The 21854-nt window shown below is 49.6% G+C and overlaps 1 protein-coding gene across 6 annotated transcripts in view; it reads left to right on the top strand.

Moving 5' to 3' along the window:
• The window catches only part of dennd2da (DENN/MADD domain containing 2Da), a 236331-nt gene that overhangs the window by 102056 nt on the left and 112421 nt on the right, over positions 1 to 21854 (top strand). For 2 of the 6 annotated variants that reach the window (XM_063065682.1, XM_063065683.1), the window contains exon 2: positions 11385 to 11478. In XM_063065682.1, the coding sequence (XP_062921752.1) occupies positions 11400 to 11478 (79 nt within the window). In that variant the 5' untranslated portion in view covers positions 11385 to 11399. Of the gene's footprint in view, positions 1 to 11112; positions 11479 to 21854 lie in introns of those variants that run through there. The other 4 variants (XM_063065686.1, XM_063065684.1, XM_063065681.1 and 1 more) reach the window with 3 other exon arrangements.

The following is a 21854-nucleotide window of genomic DNA, read 5'->3' as shown; positions in this document are numbered from 1 at the left end:
CAGCCTCAGAATTGAGGGATGTCTGTCTAGAACAGAGATGAGGAGGAACTTTTTTAGCTAGATGGTGGTGAATATGTGGAATTCATTGCCACAAACAGATGTACAAGCTAAGTCATTGAGGACATTTAAGGCGAAGTTGAAAGTTTCTTGATTAGTCAGGGTGTCAAAGGTTACAGGGAGGATGCAGGAGAATAGGTTTGAGAGGGATAATTAATCAGCCATGATGGAATGATGGAGCAGACCCAATGGGCTGAATGGCCTAATGGTCTCATGGTCTTATGATTCTGATTCTGATATCCTGCAAACCCATTCTCTCTCACATTCCCATCAAGTTCCTCATAATTTTTCTGGCACCTTTCAGTGGAAAGCCACTCTCTGTCTGGAAATATAGGGGGCAGGCTTGATCCAAATGTAGAGCAGTGGAGACAATTTAATGGTGAACAATCACTTTCATAATAAAGTGCAAAATAACAAACAACGAGGAGCCACAGAACAAAAGAAAACAGATACTTAACAATAAGGCAACAAGGTAACTGAAGGCTGGAGCAACTGGATGAATGAGTGAATAATTCTGTGGTTGAGAGCTGGGTTTAAATAGGCTGCAGGTGATCAAATTCAAGTTCACATTTATAGGCAGCTGGCTGTACATGTATACAAACAGGTTCCTCTGGACATTGAAAACAAGTTGGAAATGAGTGGTAGATGGAGACCAGGAGGTGCCTGCCTGACACCCCCTTACACCAATCACATTATATTTCCTCTCATATTCCCTACAACAACCGACCCCAGATTCTGCCACTTTCCCACAAAACAGGGGCAATGTACAGCAGAATATTCAACCACCAACCCACATTCTTTTGAGATATGGGAAGAAACCGCATCATCAAGGCTCCCATACACCAGGTCCTTCTCCCATCTCACTGCTGCCCTCGAGCAGGAGGTATCACCAGGTTCAGGAATAGCTATTATCCTACACCATCAGGCTCTTAAACCAGTGAGGATCATTTCACTACCTCAACACAGAACTCATTCTACAACCTATGGACCCACTTTCAAAGACTTTAAATTATGTGTTCTTGATATTTATTATTTATTTTTAATTTTTTTTAAATCTTTTTTGTATTTGCACAATTTGTCATCCTTCGCAAATTAGTTGTTTGCTTAACTTTGTTGTGTACTGTTTTCCATTCATCCTACTATATTTCTTTGTATTTACCATGAATGCCCACAAGAAAATGACTCTCAGCATAGTATATGGTGACATGTATGCACTTTTGATAATAAATTTACTTTGAACTTTGAACCATCAAACTGGGGCACCCGGCTGAGGGGGACAGGGTGGGGGGAGGGGTCAGACTCCACACAGGAAGCATGAGAATTCAGAATCAAACCCAGGGTAGCAGCAACAGTATCACCCACTCTAGCATTTTGCCTCTGGCAAGGCGGACAGGAGTAAAGCAAAAGTGTTTGAAAGTCGAGCTAACACCTTAAGGGGTGTGAGGAGTATTTGAAAGTCAAGCTAACACTTGCTGCGTACCCTACGCCGTAGCCTAATGCGCACCTCCTCAAAAATGTAACTACGCATCGTGGCAACGCAGACTGCAACAACTGTGATTGGTCCGCTTGGTAGCATCACATTTGCTCCTACACATTTCTGGTTGCTTCTTCTCATCAAATTGTCAAATCTACCTGCCAATATCCGAAAATATTTGAAATGCATTTCCTCGTCCATATCTCTCAGTGGCCTGACAAGCACAGAAAATTCACCCTCCTTCTGCCTCAATCTGTTCAATAGTCATACACACCATCTCCTCCGACGTCTTCTCTCTTTTCTGCATTGCAGTAATTTCAATAAAAGTAACTCTTTTTCAACATTTATTAGCTCCAACTCCAACATGATATGCTCAGTTTCAGTCACCATTGTTTGAAGTACACAAAGAAACTCAACATGGTGGCGTAGAAACCCCACCGCTAACTGGCATTTTGGCGGTGAATTGCAGAGCGATGCAGATACCACAACGCACAAGTATAAATGCTCATAATGGCGTAGGCCACGCGTAGGCTACGGAGTAGAGCCTACGCAGAAGTATAAATCAGCCTTTAGGGGTGTGAGGCAATGGACTATTTCTTCATGGAAAGCAAAGTGCTAACATTGAACTTCTTTCTGAAGAACACCAATAAAAGGGGGAGGGGGAGAGATAGAAGCTGCTGAGTTTCAGGGCAGAATCTGGTAAATTACTTTTGCGCGTAAGATGAAAAAGGGGAAATTGATCTTGGCCTAAAATAGTAACTGCTTATTTCTGTCCATAGATGCTGGCTGATCTGCTGAGTTCCTCCAGCATTTTGTATGTGTTGCTCAACACTCAGTGGCCATTTTATTATGTACAGGAGTTATGTGCATGGTCTTCTATTGCTGTAGCCCATCCACTCCAAGGTTCGACATGTTGTGCATTCAGTGACGCTCGTCTGCACAACACTTTTATACCACATGGTTATTTGAGTTACTCTCACTTTCCTGTCAGCTTAAGACGATAAGACCATAACACCTCAGAGCAGAACTAGGCCATTCAGCCTATTGAGTCTGCTCCACCATTCCATCATGGCTGATCCTGGATTCCAATCAACTCCATACACCTGCCTTCGTGCCATATCCTTTCGTGCCCTGACTATCAACTTCCACCTTAAATCTATGCACAGACTTGGCCTCCACCACAGATGCCTGAAAAGACATATGATTTGCTGATTGAGTAGATAAGACAGCAACTCGCAGCAGTTTGGAGCTTTGAGCAGCGGTCAATCAGCATTTGGGATTGTTTGACAAGAACAACTTAAATTAAGGTAGGGGTAAGTGGCGCAGCCATCACTGGAGTGGTTAGAGTGGGCTTTTTGAGGCTTTAGCTCTTCAAGGCTTCAATCAGAGAAGGCTGAAAAGCTAAAGACAGAGCTTTCTTTCCCCCACAATTTATTATTTTTCCTTCTTTATAGTTGCTCACTTAGGGACAGTAGAGATGCCAGGCAGGATAGTGGAATGCTCCTTTTGCAGGATGTGGGAAGGCAGGGAGACTTGGCAACTACACCTATGAGAAATGCATCCAGCTACAGTTTCTAACACACCACATGGAGTTGCAGTTGGACCTAGATGAACTCTGGATCATTCAGGAGGCTCAGGAGTTAATAGAGAGGACATATAGAGAGGTAGCTACACCCAAGGTCCAGGACACAGGAAGTTGGGTAACCAGAAGGGGAAAGGTGATAGGTAGCCAGTGCAGAGTGCCCCTGTGGCCATTCCCCTCAATAAAAGGTACACCACTTTAGATATCTGGGGGGGGGTGGGGGATGATCGAGCAAAGGAAAGTCACAGCAATCAGGTCTCTGGTACTGAGTCTGGTTCTGTGACTCAGAAGGGAAGGGGTAGAAGAGGTGAGCTGTATTGATAGAGGAATCATTAGTTAAGGAAACAACAAGATGGTTTTGTGGGTGAGAACAAGATTCCCAATTGCCTTCCAGATGCCAAGGTCTGGGATATCTCAGATCATTCTTAAGTGGGAGGGTGAACAGCCAGAGGTTGTGGCCCATGTAGGTACCAATGACAGGGGTAGGAAGAGGGATGAGGTTCTGCAAAGTGAGTACAGGGAGTTAGGTGCTAAGTTAAAGGGCAGGACCTCCAGGGTTGTGATCTCAGGATTGCTACCCATGTCATGTGCTAGTAAGGCCAGAAATAGGAAGATTATACAGCTTAACACATGGATAAGGAGTTGACGTAGGAGGAAGGGCATAAGATTTTTGGATCATTGGGCTCTCTTCCAGGAGAGGTGGGACATGTACAGAAGAGATGGTTTGCACCTGAACTGGTGGGGGACTAATATCCTAGAAGTGGGAAGATTTGCTAGTGCCTCAGACCCTGTGGGAGGCAAGTAACAGAGATGTTTAAAGGAAGGTTGAACAAGTTGGGTCTTTATTCTTTGGAACGTAGAAGGTTGAGGGGGGACTTGATAGAGGTATTTAAAATTATGAGGGGGATAGATAGAGTTGACGTGGATAGGCTTTTTCCATTGAGAGTGGGGGAGATTCAAACAAGGGGACATGAGTTGAGAGTTAAAGGGCAAAAGTTTAGGGATAACCTGAGAGGGAACTTCTTTACTCAGAGAGTGGTAGCTGTGTAGAATGAGCTTCCAGCAGAAGTGGTTGAGGCAGGTTCTATGTTGTCGTTTAAAGTTCAATTGGACAGCTATATGGACAGGAAAGGAATGGAGGGTTATGGGCTGAGTGCAGGTCGGTGGGACTAGGTGAGAGTAGGAGTTTGGCATGGACTAGAAGGGCCGAGATAGCCTGTTTCCGTGCTGTAATTGTTATATGGTTATATAAAGGCTCTAAAAATAAACCAGGAAATTATAGGCTGGGTAGCCTGACATCAATGGTAGGAAAGTTATTGGAAAATATTCTAAGGGACTGAATATATAAGTATTTGGATTGACATGGACTGATTGAGGATGGCTTCGTGTGTGGTAGGTCATGTCTAACCAATTTTATTGAGTTCTTTGAGGAAATTGCCAGTAAGGTAGATGAAGGCAAGGCAGTGGATGTTGTCTACATTGACTTTAGCAAAGTACTTGACAAGGTTCCACATTGGGAGGTTAGTAAAGAGGGATCGGTTGCTTGGCATTCAACATGAGGTAGTAAATTGGATTAGACGTTGGCTTTGTGGGAGAAGCCAGAGAGTAGTAGTAGATGGTTGCCTCTCTGACTGCAGGATTGTGATGAGTAGAGTGCCACAGGGATCGGTGCTGGGTCTGTAGTTATTCGTCATCTATAATCAATGATCTGGATGATAATGTGGTAAACTGGATCAGCATATTTGCAGATGACACCAAGATTGGGGGTGTAGTGGTCAGCGAAGAAGACTATCAAGACTTGCAGTGAGATCTGTTAGCTGGAATTTAATATAGACAAGTGCCAGGTGTTGCACTTCAGTAGGACCAACCAGGGTAGGTTTTGCAGCGATTGGTGGGCCACTGAGGAGTGTGATAAGCAAAGGGATCTGGGAATGCAGGCCCATAATTCACTGTAAGTGGTATCATAGGTCGATAGGTGACACTGGTGAAGCAAATTTTGGAGCATTGTGTGCAGTTTTGGTCACCTACCTACAGGAAATATGTAAATAAGATTGAAGGAGTACAGAAAAAATTTACAAGAATTTTGCCGGAACTGGAGGAACTGAATTATATGGAAAGACTGAATAGGACTCTATTCCTTGGAATGTAGAAGATTGAGAAGAGATTTGATAGAGGTATACAAAGTCATGAGGGATATAGATAAGATAAATGCAAGCAGTAAATGCAATGTGAATGTGGAACAAGCTGCCAGCACAAATGTACATGCAAGTTTGATTTCAGTATTTACGAGATGTTTGGATAGGTGCATGGATGGTAGGGATATGGAGAGCTATGTCCCGGTTCAGGTCAATGGGAGTAGGCAGTTTAAATGGCTTGGCATGGGCTAGATGGGCCAAAGAGCCTGTTTCTGTGTTGTACTGTTCTCTGACTCCGTGACTATGCTAAGTGTTCTTCCAGCCCTCAGAATCAGGTTTAATATCACTGGCGTGCGTCATGAAATGTGTTGTTTTGTGGCAGCAGTACTTTGCAATATATAATAATAAAAACTATAAATTGCAATAAATATGTAAAAATTAACTTTAATAAATACAGATGCATAGAGGAAAAAATTACTGAGGTAGCGTTCATGGGTTTATTGACCATTCAGAAATCTGATTTTGGAGGGGAAGAAGCTGCTTCTAAACACTGAGTGTGTGTCTTCAGGCTCCTGTACCTCCTCCCTGATGGTAGCAATGAGAAGAGGGCCTGCTCTGGGTATTGGGGGTCCTTAATGATGGATGTCTCTTTTTTGAGGTATCACCTGTTGAAGACGTTCTGGATGCTGGGGATGCTGGTACCCATGATGGAACTGGCTGAGTTTACAATTTTCTGCAGTTTTTTCCAATTCTGTACGGTGGCCCCTTCACACCAGACAATGATGCAACCAGTTAGGATGCTCTCCACTGGTCATCTGCAGAAATTGCAAGCATCTTTGGTGATATACGAATGTTCTTTAAACTCCTAATGAAATATAGCCGCTGTTGTCTCTTCTTTATAATTGCATTAATACAGTATGTTGGGCCCATGATAGATCCTCAGATATGTTGGCACCCAGGAACTTGAAACTGCTCACCCTTTGCACTACACAAGTCCTCGCCTTCCAGAAGTCTACAGTCAATTCCCTGGACTTACTGACATTGTGTGCTCCTCTCCACCTTCCAGAGCCCTTACCCTGTTCCCCCTTTTCAATAGTGTTGATGAGCAGAGGGATCTTGAGATCCATGGCTCCTTGAAAATGGCTACTCATGTTCATAGGGTTAAGAAGGCATTTGGCTTGCTTGCCTTTATTTGTCGAGGAAGTTCTGATGCAGATTTTTAAAACTCTATTTAGGCTGCATCTGGGGTACTGCATACAGTTCTTGTCACCCTATTATAGGAAGGATGTTGAGGCTTTAGGGAGGGTGCAGAAGAGGTTTACCAGGATGCTGCTTAGATTAGAGGGCATGTGCTCTAGTGAGAGGTTGGACAAATTTGGGTTGCTTTCTCTGGAGCAGCAGAGCTGAGGGGGGATCTGATAGAGGTTGATAAGATTATGAGAGGCATTGATAGAGGCACAGACTGTATCATTTTTCCCATGTTGAAATGTTTAATAACAGAGGGCATGCATTTAAGATGAGAGGGATTAATTTCAAAGGAGATGTGAGGGGCAAGTTTATTCTTTTTTAAAACAGAGTGATGGGTGCTTGGAATGCTCTGACTTGGGTGGTGGTAGAGGCAGATACAGTAGGCAACGTCTCTTCAATCCTACACTTATCTGCTCATTGAAAACCACTCCCCCATAGGAGGTGGGGATTTACAGACCTTCCCACTAGCTTCTCTTTTGCTGATGATGTAGGGTTTAAATCTAATGTGCAGTAACTGTGCGTCTCTTTTCCAGTCTCAGGTCACTGTGGACCAGGTAGGCGAGGGTGCAGTGGAGACAGTAGACAGTAGGGGTGTGTTGCAGTAAAGAGGGCCCAGGCACAGACTTTAGATACATATTTGCCACAGTTTTCTCCTACCATGTTGGGCGCTTAGTTTAGATATGTATCTGGAAACAAGTTTAACTTGAAGTGTTTACAAATGTTTACTGTCTGTTTTGTTTGTAAATAAATAGTTAACCTACTTACCAGTTGTGAGTATCTTCTGTCCCCACTCACCAAACCTGTGAAACTGATTTCCCACATTCCTGCATCAAGCTGGAATGTGGGTGGAAATGTAGGGGATAACAGAGAAGGAGCTGAGGGGAATAACAGAAACTATGGGTAATGATTTAGCATGCTAAACTGGCATTCAGTGGACACATTTCTCCAAGAACCTACACTCAGTGGCCATTTAATGGTTACGTCCGTACACCATCTAATCACATGTTGGCTTTTTAAAGCAGAAGTGGTGAAGATCTTCAGTTACCATTTACACCAAACATCAGAACAGGGAAGAAATGTCACCTCAGTGATTTTGACCATGGGAAGGATTGATGGTGCCAGACAGGGTGGTTAGAGTGGCTGAGAAACTGTGGATCTCCCGGGATTTCATGCCCAATGAGCAGTTCTATGTATGAAAATGTCTTGTTAATGAGAGAAGTCAGAGGAGAATGGCCAGACTGGTTCAAGCTGACAGGAAGGTGACAGTAACTCAAATAACTACATGTTACAACAGTGGCATGCAAAAGAGCATCTCTGAACACACTTCACGTCGAACCTTTAAAGTACATTTTGAAGGTTCAAGGTACATTTATTATTGAAGTATGTATACTCTATACAACCTTGAGATTCATCTCCTTACAGGCAGCCACAGAACAAAGAAACCCAAATAAACCCATTAAAAAAGACTGTCAAATACCCAACGTGCAAAAAAAGAGAATAAATCATGTAACCTATAAAAAATAAGCAAATAGCATTCAGGACTAAAGTTCATGAAACACACACACAAGATGCTGGAGGAACTCAAAGGGTCAGGCAGCATCTATGGAAAAAAGTACAGTCGACATTTTGGGCCAAGACCCTTCGGCAGGACAAAGAAAAGATGAGGAGTAGATTTAAAAGGTGGGGAGGGGAGAGTGAAACACAAGTGATAGGTGAAACCGGGAGGGGGAGGGTTGAAGTAAAGAGCTGGGAAGTTGATTGGTGAAAGAGAGACAGGGCTGGAGAAGGGACAGTCTGATAGAAGAGGACAGAAGGCCACGGAAGAGAGAATAAGGGGAGGAGCACCGGAGGGAGGTGATGGGCAGGCAAGGAGATAAGGTGAGAGAGAGAAAAGCAGATGAGGAATGGTGAAGGAGAGGGCAGGTGGGGGGGCATTAACAGAAGTTTGAGAAATTGAGGCTACCCAAACAGAATATAAAGTGTTGTTCCTCCAACCCAAGTGTGTCCTCATTGCAACAATAGAGGAGGCCATGGATGGGGACATATTGGAATGGGGATAGGAAGCGGAATTAAAATGGGTGGCCACTTTTGTTCTGGCAGACCGAGTGTAGGTGCTCGGCAAAAAGTTCATGAAAGTGAGTGCACAGCCAAGAAGCTGGTCATCACTGCAGCCGGTGCAGGAGCCTGTTAGTTTGAGGCCATCACCTCGGTTCAGTGCAGAGATGAGTAAACCTTGCTGAACTCCAATCCCCACAGCCTGACATTTGCAATGTGACCTGAGTGTATATCCTGCATTGTTTCCCTGAAGAAATGTCTTCTATTGCAATGAAGGTAGAGTAGGTTACAGGGTTGGCACAACATCGTGAGGTAAAGGGCCTGTACTGTGCTCTAGTGTGTGGCGCTTGGCCAAATGGTTAAGGCATCGGTCTAGTGATCTGAAGGTCGCTAGTTCGAGCCTCAGCTCAGGCAGCGTGTTGTGTCCTTGAGCAAGGCACTTAATCACACATTGCTCTGTGACGACACCAGTGCCAAGCTGTATGGGTCCTAGTGCCCTTCCCTTAGACAACATCGGTGGCGTGGCAGGGGAGACTTGTAGAATGGTCAACTGCCGGTCTTCCATACAACCATGTCCAGGCCTCAGTCAACATCAAAAATCGATGGACAGCTGAAGGAGAGACTGTGCTCTAGTGTTCTATGTTCACACGAGTTTACAAATAACTGTATCCTGGAGAAATTCCTACTACTGCAATAAACATTCTTTCTCCTTTAAGTATGATTCAATGGACAGATTTTGCAAGTAACTGTATCTTGTGTTTCAGTGCTCCAGATTCGGTCTCCTCTACATTAGCGAGACCCAACATAAATTGGTTGAGCATCTCTGTTCCATCCACCAACAGTGGAATTTCCCAGTGGCCAACCATTTTAACTCTTATTCCCAGTTCTGTTCCAAGATGTCGGTCCATGGCCCCCTCTTTTGCAACAATGAGACCACTCTCGGGGGGGGGGAGCAACATATTCCCTCTCGGTAGCCACCAGCCTGATAGAATGAACATTGATTTCTCCTTCTGGTCATTTCCCCTTTCCCCACCCCTCTTCTTCTATTCCCCACTCTGGCCCCTTACCTCCTCCTCACCTGCCTATCACCTCCCCCGGTGCCCCTCCTTCTTCCCTGTCCCCCATGGTCCACTCTCCTCTCCTATCAGATTCTTTGTTCTCCAGCTCTTTACCTTTCCCACCAACCTGCCTTCACCTTCTAGCTTGTCCTCCTTCCCCTCCCCCCTTTTTTATTCTGTCATCTCCCGCCCCCTTTCCTTTCTGAGGAGCATTGTTTTGATTATCTGTATACACGGGTATGACTGGGTGACCATAAATCTGTATACACGGATATGACTGAGTAACCATAAATTCCAACTTGGACTTGGTCCTCTGAAGCTAAGCTGTCATTCAGGCGTTCCAGAAAAGGTGAACTGAAATAATCACTGTCTTTCCCAACTTCCCAGCTCCTGGAACAGTCCCAAAAGCACAGAACATCTTGATTGCAGCCATCCTTCTCAAAACGAGGGAGAGGATAAATAGGGAATTTTCCTGAGAAAATGGAGCTCAAATTTGTGAAGTGTCATCACCTCTCACACTGAGCTCCAGATAGTGATCACATCAACCAGAACCTTCGGGGGCTCCAGTGGTGTGTTTATTTACTGGGAGATACAGTACGGTAACAGGCCCAACGAGCCCGTGCGCAGACCATTTCACCGACTGATCTGAAAACCTCATGAAGGGTCTCCGCCATAAACGTCGACTAGTTATTCATTTCCATGGATGCTGACTGACCTGCTGAGTTCGTCCAGCATTTTGTGTGTATTGCTCTGGATTTCCAGCATTTGCAGAATCTCTTGTATTTATATCTCACATTGTTCACTGGAGAAATTCCCCAATTGCAAAAAAATTTCAGAATCAAGTAGGATTCGATGGACAATTTTTTACAAATAACTATATCCTGTGTTATTTACCGGAGAAATTCCCCCTACTCAAAACATAAGTTTTCTGCTTTTGGTGGGTTGTGGATTCAACTGTTGAGTGCGATGCTCCGCCCCACTAGCTAAGGTGGAGATAAATTGTAGGCAAGAGTGGTTCGTATTTTATCAATGTCATTCTTACTCGGGCGTCCCAATTCTAGTAGCAGCCCACGGCCCTTACCTCGTTTCCCATGCTCCGGGAATGATCTGGCTGCATGCAGTGCGCAGCGGAGACCGTGGGTAGGTCAAGTTCAAGTTTATCGTCATTCGGCTGTACACATCTATACTACCAGACGAGACAACGTTCTTCCGGACCAAGGTGCACAATACAGTACATATCATTCACACACATCACACATAAAGTAACAATACCGCAAATAAATTAAAACAAGTAATAAGGTGCATCTCCGATACAAGGTAAAAAGTAAACTATAACGCTACTAGCACTTCATACGTGGAGACCTGGGTGGCCCGGAGTTCATTTGGGGGGAAGAAGCTGTTTTCCATCCAAAAATCTTTATCCTAATGCTACGGCACCCCCTGCCTGATGGTCCTGGTCAGATAGACTGTGAGGCTGGTATCTCGCTGTCCCCGCCCACCACATGGGGTGGAGGGCGGAGCTCGAGCCGGAGTCCTGCCCCACAGCGCCGAGGACCCGCCCAAGCCGGAACCCGGCACCTGAGTAGGGAGGCGGCCAGCAGGTGAGGGCTGGAGCGTGGAGACCGCACCCCAGAAGGGGTTCTCGACCAATTCTCAACTCTCTATCGCCCTCTCTCTCTCCCCGCAGTTTTATCGCTGCTGGCACCCCTCTCTCCCCCGGGGTGTCGCTCCCAACCCCGGTGCCCCGGACTGATCCGTGCTGTTTTGGTGTGCAGGGGCGGCTGGGCACCATGAGCCAGCTGAAGTCGGCCTTCCGCAGGAGCGTCAGGCGGCTCTCCTGGCATGCCGGTCACCAGCGGCCCAGGCACGGTGAGTACACCGGGAGAGGGGGAAGCGGGTATGGGAGATACCGGGGTGGTACCGTGAGGGGAGGCTGGAAAGTGAGTGATAGACAGTGGATGGCGTTTGTAGGAGAGACTGGGGGTGTGTCTGGGGAGGAAACACCAGGGGAGAGATCAAGGGGAGAAGAGGTTAGGAAGAGGAGAGATGGGTGGGGGAGACAGGGAGGTGACAGACGAGGAGATGGGGCAAAGACCATGGCGAGACAGGGGGAGGCTGGGGAGGGGGTGACCCGAGGAAGACACTTGGGCTTGGAGTGGGGCCACTGGCCACAGAGAGGGGTGGGAGAGCGGATTCAGGATTTCGAAAAGGGCAGGTTATTGGAGGTTGACCACAATGTAATCAAATGTTGGGGAGAGAGGAGGGTGTCAGAATAGAGCGGGTAGAGAGAAGTTTTTGTGGAGTGAGTATGAGTGTTCAGGGGTTTTTGGGAGTGAGCACAGACATTCGGGGGTTTTGGTAGTAAGTGCGCTCTTAGGGTTTTGGGAGTAAGTGCGGGCTTTCATTGGGTTTTGGGAGTGAGTGCAGGCGTTCATTGGGTTTTGGGAGTGAGTGTGTGCATTCAGGATGTTTTGGGAGTGACTGTGTGCGTTCAGGGGGTTTTGGGAGTGAGTGCGGGCGTTCAGGGGGTTTTGGGAGTGAGTGCGGGCATTCAGGGGGTTTTGGGAGTGAGTATGGGCGTTCTGCGGATTTTGGGAGTGAGTGAAGGACTTCAAACACTTGAGGAGAGTACGGGCATTCAGGGGTTTTTTGAGGAGAGTACGGGTGTTCAGAGGGTTTTTGAGGATTGCAGGCATTCAGGGGGTTTTGGGGGAGACTGCAGGTGTTCAAGGGGTTTTGGGGAGAATTCAGGGGGTTTTGGGGAGAGTGCGGACATTCAGGGGGTAATTGGGGAGAGTGCGAGCGTTCAGGGGGTTTTTGGGGAGAGCGCAGGCGTTCAGGAGGTTTTGGGGAGAGCGCAGGCGGTCTGGGGGTTTTGGGGGAGAGTGGGTGTTCTGGGGGTTTTGGGGGAGACTGCGTACGTTCAGGGGGTTTTGGGGAGACCGTGCGTTCAGGGGGTTTTGGGGGAGACTGCGTGAGTTCAGGGGGGTTTTTGAATGAGTGCGTGCGTTCAGGGGGTTTTGGGGGAGACTGCGTGAGTTCAGGGGGGTTTTTGAATGAGTGCGTGCGTTCAGGGGGTTTTGGGGGAGACTGCATGCGTTCAGGGGGGTTTGGGAATGAGTGCGTGCGTTCAGGGGGGTTTGGGAGTGAGTGCGTGCGTTCAGAGGGTTTTGGGAGTGAGTGCGGGCGGTCAGGGGATTTTGGCAGTGAGTGCAGGAGTTCAAACACTTTTGAGATTCAGTGCAGGGACTCGGGGTTTTGGGGGAGAGTGCAGTCGTTCTGGGGGTTTTGGGGGAGACAGCGTCTGTTCAGGGGGTTTTGGGGGAGACTGCGGGTGTTCAGGGGGTTTTGGGAGTGAGTGCGGGCCTTCAGGGGGTTTTGGGGGAGACTGCATGCGTTCAGGGGGTTTTGGGGGAGACTGCGTGCGTTCGGGGGGTTTGTGAATGAGTGCGTGCGTTCGGAGGTTTTGGGGGAGACTGCGTGCATTCAGGGGGGTTTGGGAATGAGTGCGTGCGTTCAGGGGGTTTTGGGAGTGAGTGCGTGCGTTCAGAGGGTTTTGGGAATGAATGCGGGCCTTCAGGGGTTTTGGGAATGAGTACGGGCGGTCAGGGGATTTTGGCAGTGAGTGCAGGAGTTCAAACACTTTTGAGATTCAGTGCAGGCACTCGGGGTTTTGGGGGAGAGTGCAGGCGTTCTGGGGGTTTTGGGGAGACAGCATATGTTCAGGGGGTTTTGGGGGAGACTGCGGGTGTTCAGGGGGTTTTGGGAGTGAGTGCGGGCCTTCAGGGGGTTTTGGGGGAGACTGCGGGTGTTCAGGGGGTTTTGGGAGTGAGTGCGGGCCTTCAGGGGGTTTTGGGGGAGACTGCATGTGTTCAGGGGGCTTTGGGGGAGACTGCGGATGTTCTGCGGGTTTTGGGAGTGAGTGCGGACCTCGGGGTTTTGGAAATGAGTGCATGCGTGCGTTCAGGGGTTTTGGGAGTGAGTGCGGGCCTTCAGGGGGTGTTGGGAGTGAGTGCGGGCCTTCAGGGGGTGTTGGGAGTGAGTGCGGGCCTTCAGGGGGTTTTGGGAGTGAGTGAGGGCATTGAGGGGGTTTCAGACATCCCACCTCTCCCGGATGGTCCAGTAGTCTCCCGCATATTGATAGCTTCTCCCTGATGCCCGGAAATTATATACAATATCCCGGAAATCAACTTTTTGGAATCCGAGAGTGAGCATCCTGATTGGTCTCTCTTTGTGCTAAGTAGACCTATCAGTTTTCTTTGTGGGCGGGCTTTACAGTCGACCACAAAGATAATGACAGTCTTTCTCACTGCACTGTTTGCAACAGTGACTTTTCTATTGCCCATGGTGGGTTAAAATGTAAACAACATGTTGAGGTGATTTTAACAGGTGTCATTCGTTCATTAGCGTAACTAATGTTATTTAAACTAGCTGGCTAGCTGCTAAGGAGCTATTCTCTTGATGTCCTACGTGATGAGGCCAAACTCCCTGTAGACTTGCTTAAAGTTGTAATAGAATAAACATGATAATATCATATAAGTACATATTTTAATATCACATTTTCTGCATATACCCAACTTAGACAAAATCACTAAACAAAGTATTACGTACACCCTTGGAGGTTGACCGGGTGGCGAGGGGGAGGGTGGGATAGGGGCTGTGGGGGGGTGGGTGGCGCGGGGTTGCTACCTCTCTGAAATGAGTTTTTGCAGGGTGGGATGTCTGGGGTTTTGGGAGTAGGTGCAGATGTTCAGGGTGTTTTTAAAGTGAGTGCTGTTGTCCAGGGTTTTTGGGAGTAAGTGCGGGCGTTCAGGGGTTTTTGGGAGTAAGAGCGGGTGTTCAGGGGTTTTGGGAGTAACTGCTGGCGTTCAGGGGGTTTTGGGAGGAAGTACGGGTGTTCAGGGGTTTTGAGAGTGAGTGCGGGCGTTCGGGCGGTTTTGAGAGTGAGTGCGGGCATTCAGGGGGTTTTGGGAGTGAGTGTGGTTGTTCTGGGGGTTTTGAGAATGAGTGCGGTTGCTCGGGGTTTTGGGAGTGAGATCGGGCGTTCAGGGGGTTTTGGGAGTGAGATCGGGCGTTCAAGGGGTTTTGGGAGTGAGATCAGGCGTTCAGGGGGTTTGGGAGTGAGTGTGGGCGTTCAGGGGGCTTTGGGAGTACGTGCGGGCGTTCAGGGAGTTTTGGAAGTGAGTGCGGGCGTTCAAGGGTTTTGGGTGTGAGTGCAGGCATTTCTGGTTTTTGGCAGTGAGTGCGGGCATTCAGGGGGATTTGGGAATGAGTGCGGGCATTTAGGGGGTTTTGGGAGTAACTGTGGGCGTTCGGGCGGTTTCAGGAGTGTGTGCAGGCATTCAGGGAGTTTTGGGAGTGAGTGTGGGCGTTCAGGGTTATTGGGAATGAGTGCGGGCGGTCAGGGTTTTTGGGAGCGAGTGTGGGCCTTCAGGGGGTTTTGGGAGTGAGTGTGGGCATTTATTGTGCTTTGGGAACAAGTGCAGGCAGTCAGGGTTTTGGGAGAGGGTACAGAGTTTTGGGTGAGGGTACAGGGTTTCAGTCAGTTTTGGAAGAGGGTCTGGATGTTCTGGAGCTTTTGGGGGTGAGTATGTGTGTTTACGGTGTTTTGGGAGTGAGTGCAGCTGTTCAACAATTTTGAGAGTCAGTGCGGGCATTCAGGGTGTTTTTAACGTGAGTGCAGTTGTCTGGGGGTTTTGGGAGTGAGTGCAGGCATTCAGGCGGCTTTGGGAATGAGTGCAGGCATTCAGGAGGTTTTGGGAGTGAGTGCAGACATTCAGGAGGTTCTGGGAGTGAGTGCAGGCATTCAGACGGCTTTGGGAATGAGCGCAGGCATTCATGAGGTTTTGGGAGTGAGTGTGGGCTTTCAGGGGGTTTTCAGAGGAAGTGTGGGCGTTCAGGGGGTTTTGGGAGTGAGTGCAGGCGTTCAGGGGGTTTTGGGAGTGAGTGCAGGCATTCAGGGGGTTTTGGGAGTGAGTGCAGGCATTCAGGAAGTTTTGAGAGTGAGTGCAGGCATTCAGGGGGTTTTGGGAGTGAGTGCGGGCTTTCACGGGGTTTTGGGAGTGAGTGTGGGTAATGATTGCGGGCGGTCAGGGTTTTGGGAGAGGGTACAGGGTTTTGGGACAGTGTACAGGGTTTTGGGTGAGGGTGCTGGGTTTCAGTCAGTTTTGGAAGAGAGTATGGATGTTCTGGAGCTTTTGGGAGTGAGTGTGTGTGTTCACGGTGTTTTGAGAGTAAGTGGGGGTGTTCAGGGGTTTTCGGGAGAGTCCAGGCATTCCTGGGGTTTTGGGGGATAGTGTAGGCGTTCAAGGGGTTTCGGGAGTGAGTGTGGGTGTTCTGGGTGTTTTGGGGGAGACTGCGTGCGTTCAGGAGGTTTTGGGGGAGACTGTGCAGATTGCACATTCAAGGGGTTTTGGGTGTGAGTGCGGGCATTCGGGTGGTTTTGGGAGTGAGTGCAGGCATTCAGGGGGTTTTGGGAATGAATGCAGTTGTTCAGGAGGTTATGGTTGTGAGTGCAAGTATTCAGGGGGTTTTGGGAATGAGTGCAGGCGTTCAGGGGATTTTGGGTGTGAGTGCGGTCATTCAGGGGGTTTTGGGAGTGAGTGTGGGCGTTCGGGGTTTTGGGAGTGAGTGTGGGCGTTCGGGGTTTTGGGAGTGAGTGTGGGCATTCAGGGGGTTTTGGGAGTGAGTGTGGGCATTCAGGTGGTTTTGGGGGAGAGTGTGGGCATTCAGGGTGTTTTGGGGGAAAGTGTGAGCATTCAGGAGGTTTTGGGGGAGAGTGTGGGTGTTCAGGGGGTTTTGGGGGAGAGTGTGGGCATTCAGGGTGTTTTGGGGGAAAGTGTGAGCATTCGGGGTTTTGGGGGAGAGTGTGGGAGTTCAGGAGGTTTTGGGGAGAGTGTGGGCATTCAGGGGGTTTTGGGGCAAGTGTGGGTGTTCAGGGGGTTTTGGGGAGAGTGCAGGCATTCAGGGGGTTTTGGGGGAGAGTGCGGGTGTTCGGGGGGTTTGGGGGTGAATGTACATTCAAGTGGTTTTGGGAGTGAATGCTGGCATTCAAGGGATTTGGATATTGAGTGCGGGGGTTCAGGGGGTTTGGGAGAGAGTCTGGCTGTACAGTGGTTTTGAGAGACAGACTGGGTGACCAGGGATTTTTGGAAGAGAGTCTTGAAGTAATGGGTCTTTTCGGTGTGACTCCATGTGTTCAGGGGGTCTTGGGAGTGAGTGCCGACATTCAGAATGTTCCGGGAGTGAGTGCGGGTGTTCAGGGGGTTCCGGGAGTGAGTGCAGGTGTTCAGGGGGTTCTGGGAGTGAGTTCGGGCGTTCTGGGGATTTTGGGATTGAGTGCAGGACAAACACTTTTGAGATTCAGTGCAGGCATTCAGGGGGTTTTGGGAGTGAACGCAGGAGTTCAAACACTTTTGAGATTCAGTGCAGACGTTCTGGGGGTTTTGGGGGAGAGTGCGGGCGTTCTGGGGGTTTTGGGGCAGAGTGCGGGCGTTCCGGGGATTTTGGGGGAGAGTGCGGGCATTCTGGGGGTTTTGGGGGAGACTGCGTGCGTTCACAGGATTTTGGGAGAGTCTGTGCATTCAAGGGGTTTTGTGGGAGACTGCGTGCGTTCAGAGGGCTTTGGGGAGACTGCGTGCATTCAGGGGGTTTTGTGGGAGACTGCGTGCATTCAGAGGGCTTTGGGAGTGAGTGCAGACCTCGGGGTTTTGGGACTGTGTGCGTGCATTCGGGGGTTTTGGGAGTGAGTGTGGGCGTTCCAGGGGTTTTGGGAAAGACTGCGTACATTCAGGGGATTTTGCGGGAGACTGTGTGCGTTCAGGAGGTTTTGGGGGAGACCGTGCATTCAGGGGGTTTTGCGGGAGACTGCGTGCGTTCAGGGGGTTTTGCGGGAGACTGCGTGCGTTCAGGGAGTTTTGGGAGTGAGTGTGGGCCTCAGGGTTTTGGGAGTGTGTACGTGCGTTCGGGGGTCTTGGGAGTGAGTGCGGGCGTTCAGGAGGTTTTGGGAGTGAGTGCGGGCGTTCAGGGTGTTTTGGGAGTGAGTGCGGGCGTTCAGGGTGTTTTTGGGAGTGAGTGCGGGCCTTCAGGGGATTTTGGGAGTGAGTGCAGGCCTTCAGGGGTTTTTGGGAGTGAGTGCGTGCATTCAGGGGGTTTTGCAGCAGACTGTGTGCGTTCAGGAGGTTTTGGGGGAGACCGTGTGTTCAGGGGGTTTTGCAGGAGACTGCGTGCGTTCAGGGGGTTTTGCAGGAGACTGCGTGCGTTCAGGGAGTTTTGGGAGTGAGTGTGGGCCTCAGGGTTTTGGGAGTGTGTGCGTGCGTTCGGGGGTTTTGGGAGTGAGTGCGGGCGTTCAGGAGGTTTTGGGAGTGAGTGCGGGCGTTCAGGGTGTTTTGGGAGTGAGTGCGTGCATTCAGCGGGTTTTGCAGGAGACTGCGAGCGTTCGGGGCTTTTGGGAGTGAGTGCGGGCCTCAGGGTTTTGGGAGTGAGAGCGTGCATTCGGGGGTTTTGGGAGTGAGTGCGGGTGTTCAGGAGGTTTCGGGAGTGAGTGCGGGCCTTCAGGGGGTTTCGGGAGTGAGTGCGGGCCTTCAGGGGGTTTCGGGAGTGAGTGCGGGCCTTTAGGGGGTTTTGGGAGTGAGTGCGGGCCTTCAGGGGGTTTTGGGAGTGAGTGCGGGCCTTCAGGGGGTTTTGGGAGTGAGTGCGGGCCTTCAGAGGGTTTTGGGAGTGAGTGCGGGCCTTCAGGGGGTTTTGGGAGTGAGTGCGGGCCTTCAGGGGGTTTTGGGAGTGAGTGCGGGCTTTCAAAGGGGTTTTGGGAGTGAGTGAGGGCATTGAGGGGGTTTCAGACATGCCACCTCTCCCAGATGGTCTGGTAGTCTCCCGCATATTGATAGCTGCTCCCTGATGCCCAGAAATTATATATAATATCCCGGAAATTCATTTTTTGGAGACTGAGAGCGAGCATCCTGATTGGTCTCTCTTCGTGCTAAGTATCAGTTTTCTCTGTGGGCGGGCTTTACAGTCGACCACAAAAATAATGACAGTCTTACTTACTGTACTGTTTGCGACAGTGACTTTTCTATTGCCCATGGTGGGTTAAAATGTAAACAACATGTTGAGGTGAGTTTAAGAGGTGTCATTCGTTCATTAGCATAACTAACGTTATTTAAACTAGCTGGCTAGCTGCTAAGGAGCTAGGTGCAGATGCTCAGGGTGCTTTTAAAGTGAGTGCTGTTGTCCGGGGTTTTTGGGAGTAAGTGCGGGCGTTCAGGGGCTTTGGGAGTAACTGCTGGCGTTCAGGGGGTTTTGGGAATGAATGCAGTTGTTCAGGGGGTTTTGGGAATAGTGCGGGCATTCAGGGCGTTTTGGGAGTGAGTGTGGGCATTCAGGAGGTTTTGGGAATGAGTGCGGGCGTTCAGGGGTTTTGGGAGTGAGTGCGGGGATTTAGGGGGTATTGGGAATAAGTGCGGGCATTTTGCAGGTTTTGGGAGTGAGTGCGGGCATTTACGGGGCTTTGGGAGTAACTGTGGACGTTCGGACGGTTTCGCTAGTGAGTGCGGGTGTTCAGGGGGTTTTGGGGGAGAGTGTGGGCGTTCAGACGGTTTCGCTAGTGAGTGCGGGTGTTCAGGGGGTTTTGGGTGTGAGTGCAAGCATTCAGCAGGTTTTGGGAGTGAGTGCGGGTGTTCAAGGGGTTTTGGGAGTAGTGCGGGCATTCGGGGGTTTTGGGAGTGAATGTGAGTGTTCAGGAGGTTTTCGGAGTTACTGCAGGCATTCAGGGTGTTTTGGGAATGAGTGGAGGCATTCAGGGGGTTTTGGGAGTGAGTGCGGGCTTTCAGGGGGTTTTGGGGAAGTGTGGGCGTTCAGGGGGTTTTGGGAGTAAGTGCGGGCGTTCAGGGTTTTTGGGAGTGAGTGCGGGCATTCAGGGTGTTTTTGGAATGAGTGCGGGCACATAGGGGGTTTTTGGAGTAACTGTGGGCGTTCGGGCGGTTTCAGGAGTGTGTGCAGATATTCAGGGGGTTTTGGGTGTAAGTGTGGACGTTCAGGGAGTTTTGGGAGTGATTGCGGGCGTTCAGGGTTTTTGGGAGCGAGTGTGGGTGTTCAGGTGTTTTTGGGAGTGAGTGCGGGCATTCAGGAGGTTTTGGGAGTGAGTGCAGGCATTTATTGTGCTTTGGGAATAAGTGCAGGCAGTTAGGGTTTTGGGAGCGGGCACAGGGTTTTGCGAGAGGGTACAGAGTTTTGGGTGAGGGTACAGGGTTTCAGTCAGTTTTGTAAGAGAGTCTGGATGTTCTGGAGCTTTTGGGGGTGAGTGTGTGTGTGTTCACGGTGTTTTGGGAGTGAGTGCAGCTGTCCACAATTTTGAGAGTGAGTGTGTGTGTTCAGGGTGTTTTTAATGTGAGTGCAGTTGTCTGGGGTTTTTTGGAGTGAGTACGGGCGTACAGGGTGTTTTTAATGTGAGTGCAGTTGTCCGGGGGTTTTGGGAGTTAGTGCAGGTGTTTGTGGGGTTTTGGGAGTGATTGTGGTCGTTCAGGGGTTTTGGGAGTGAGTGTGGGAATTCAGGTGCTTTTGTGAGTGAGTATGGGCATTCAGGGGGTTTTGGGAGTGTGTGCTGGTGTTCTGGGAGTTATGGGAGTAAGTGTGGGCGTTCAGGGGGTTTTGGGAGTGAGTGCGAGCATTCTGGGGGTTTTGGGAGTGAGTGCGGGCGTTCAGCAGGTTATGGGAGTGAGTGCAGGCATTTATGGGGCTTTGGAAGTAACTGTGGGCGTTCGGACGGTTTCAGGAGTGAGTGCAGGTGTTCAGAAGATTTTGGGAGTGAGTGTGGGTAGTCAGGGGGTTTTGGGAGTGAGTGTGAGCTTCAGAGGGTTTTGGGTGTGAGTGCGGGCGTTCAGCAGGTTTTGGGAGTGTGTGTGGGCATTTAGGGTGTTTTGGGAGTAACTGTGGGTGTTCAGAGAGTCTCGGGAGTGATTGCAGGTGTTCAGGGGGTTTTGGGAGTGTGTGTGGTTGATCAGGGGTTTTGGGAGTAAGTGTGGGTGTTCAGGGCGTTTTGGGAGTGAGTGTGGGCATTTATTGTGCTTTGGGAATGATTGCAGGCGGTCGGTTTTGGGAGAGGATACAGGGTTTTAGTCAGTTTTGGAAGAGAGTATAGATGTTCTGGAGCTTTTGGAGGTGAGTGTGTGTGTTCATGATTTGGGAGTGAGTGCAGGTGTTCAAACAATATTAAGAGTCAGTGCAGGCGTTCAGGGAGTTTTGGGGGAGAGTGCAGGCGTTCATGGCGTTTGGAGACTGAGTGTGGGTGTTCAGGTGTTTTTGGGAATGAGTACGGGCGTTCAGGGGGTTTTGGGAGTGAGTGTGGGCATTTATTGTGTTTTGGTAATGATTGCGGGTGGTCAGGGTTTTGGGACAGTGTACAGGGTTTTGGGTGAGGACGCAGGGTTTCAGTCAGTTTTGGAAGAGAGTATGGATGTTCTGGAGCTTCTGGGAGTGAGTGTGTGTTCACTGTGTTTTGGGAGTAAGTGTGGGTGTTCAGGGTTTTTCGGGAGAGTGCGGGCATTCCGGGGGTTTTGGGGGAGAGTGTAGGCATTCAAGGGGTTTTGGGGGAGAGTGTGGGTGTTCCGGGGGTTTGGGGGAAGACTGCGTGCGTTCAGGAGGTTTTGGGGGAGACAGCATGCATTCAGGGAGTTTTGGATGTGAGTGTGGGCATTTGGGTGGTTTTGGGAATGAGTGCGGGTGTCGGGGTTTTGGGAGTGAGTGCAGGCATTTACGGGGTTTTAGGAGTAAGTGCAGGCGTTCGGGGGTTTTGGGAATGAATGCAGTTGTTCAGGAGGTTATCGTAGTGAGTGCGAGCATTCAGGGGGTTTTGGGAGTAAGTGCAGATGTTCAGGGGCTTTTGGGAGTAAGTGCGGGCATTCAGGGGGTTTTGGGAGCGAGTGCGGGTGTTCTGGGGGTTTTGTGAGTGAGTGTGGTTGTTCAGGGGGATTTGGGAGTGAGTGCGGGCCTTCAGGGGGTGTTGGAAGTGAGTGCGGGCCTTCAGGGGGTGTTGGAAGTGAGTGCGGGCCTTCAGGGGGTGTTGGAAGTGAGTGCGGGCCTTCAGGGGGTGTTGGAAGTGAGTGCGGGCCTTCAGGGGGTGTTGGGAGTGAGTGCGGGCCTTCGGGGGATTTTGGGAGTGAGTGAGGGCATTGAAGGGGGTTTCAGACATTCCACCTCTCCTGGGTGGTCCGGTAGTCTCCCGCATATTGATAGCTGCTCCCTGATGCCCG

This window comes from Mobula hypostoma, chromosome 13, assembly GCF_963921235.1.
Source record: "Mobula hypostoma chromosome 13, sMobHyp1.1, whole genome shotgun sequence".
NCBI classification, from domain to species: Eukaryota; Metazoa; Chordata; class Chondrichthyes; order Myliobatiformes; family Myliobatidae; genus Mobula; species Mobula hypostoma.
The sequence above is the reverse complement of the archived record's forward strand: the minus strand, read 5'-3'. Positions and strand labels throughout refer to the sequence as shown.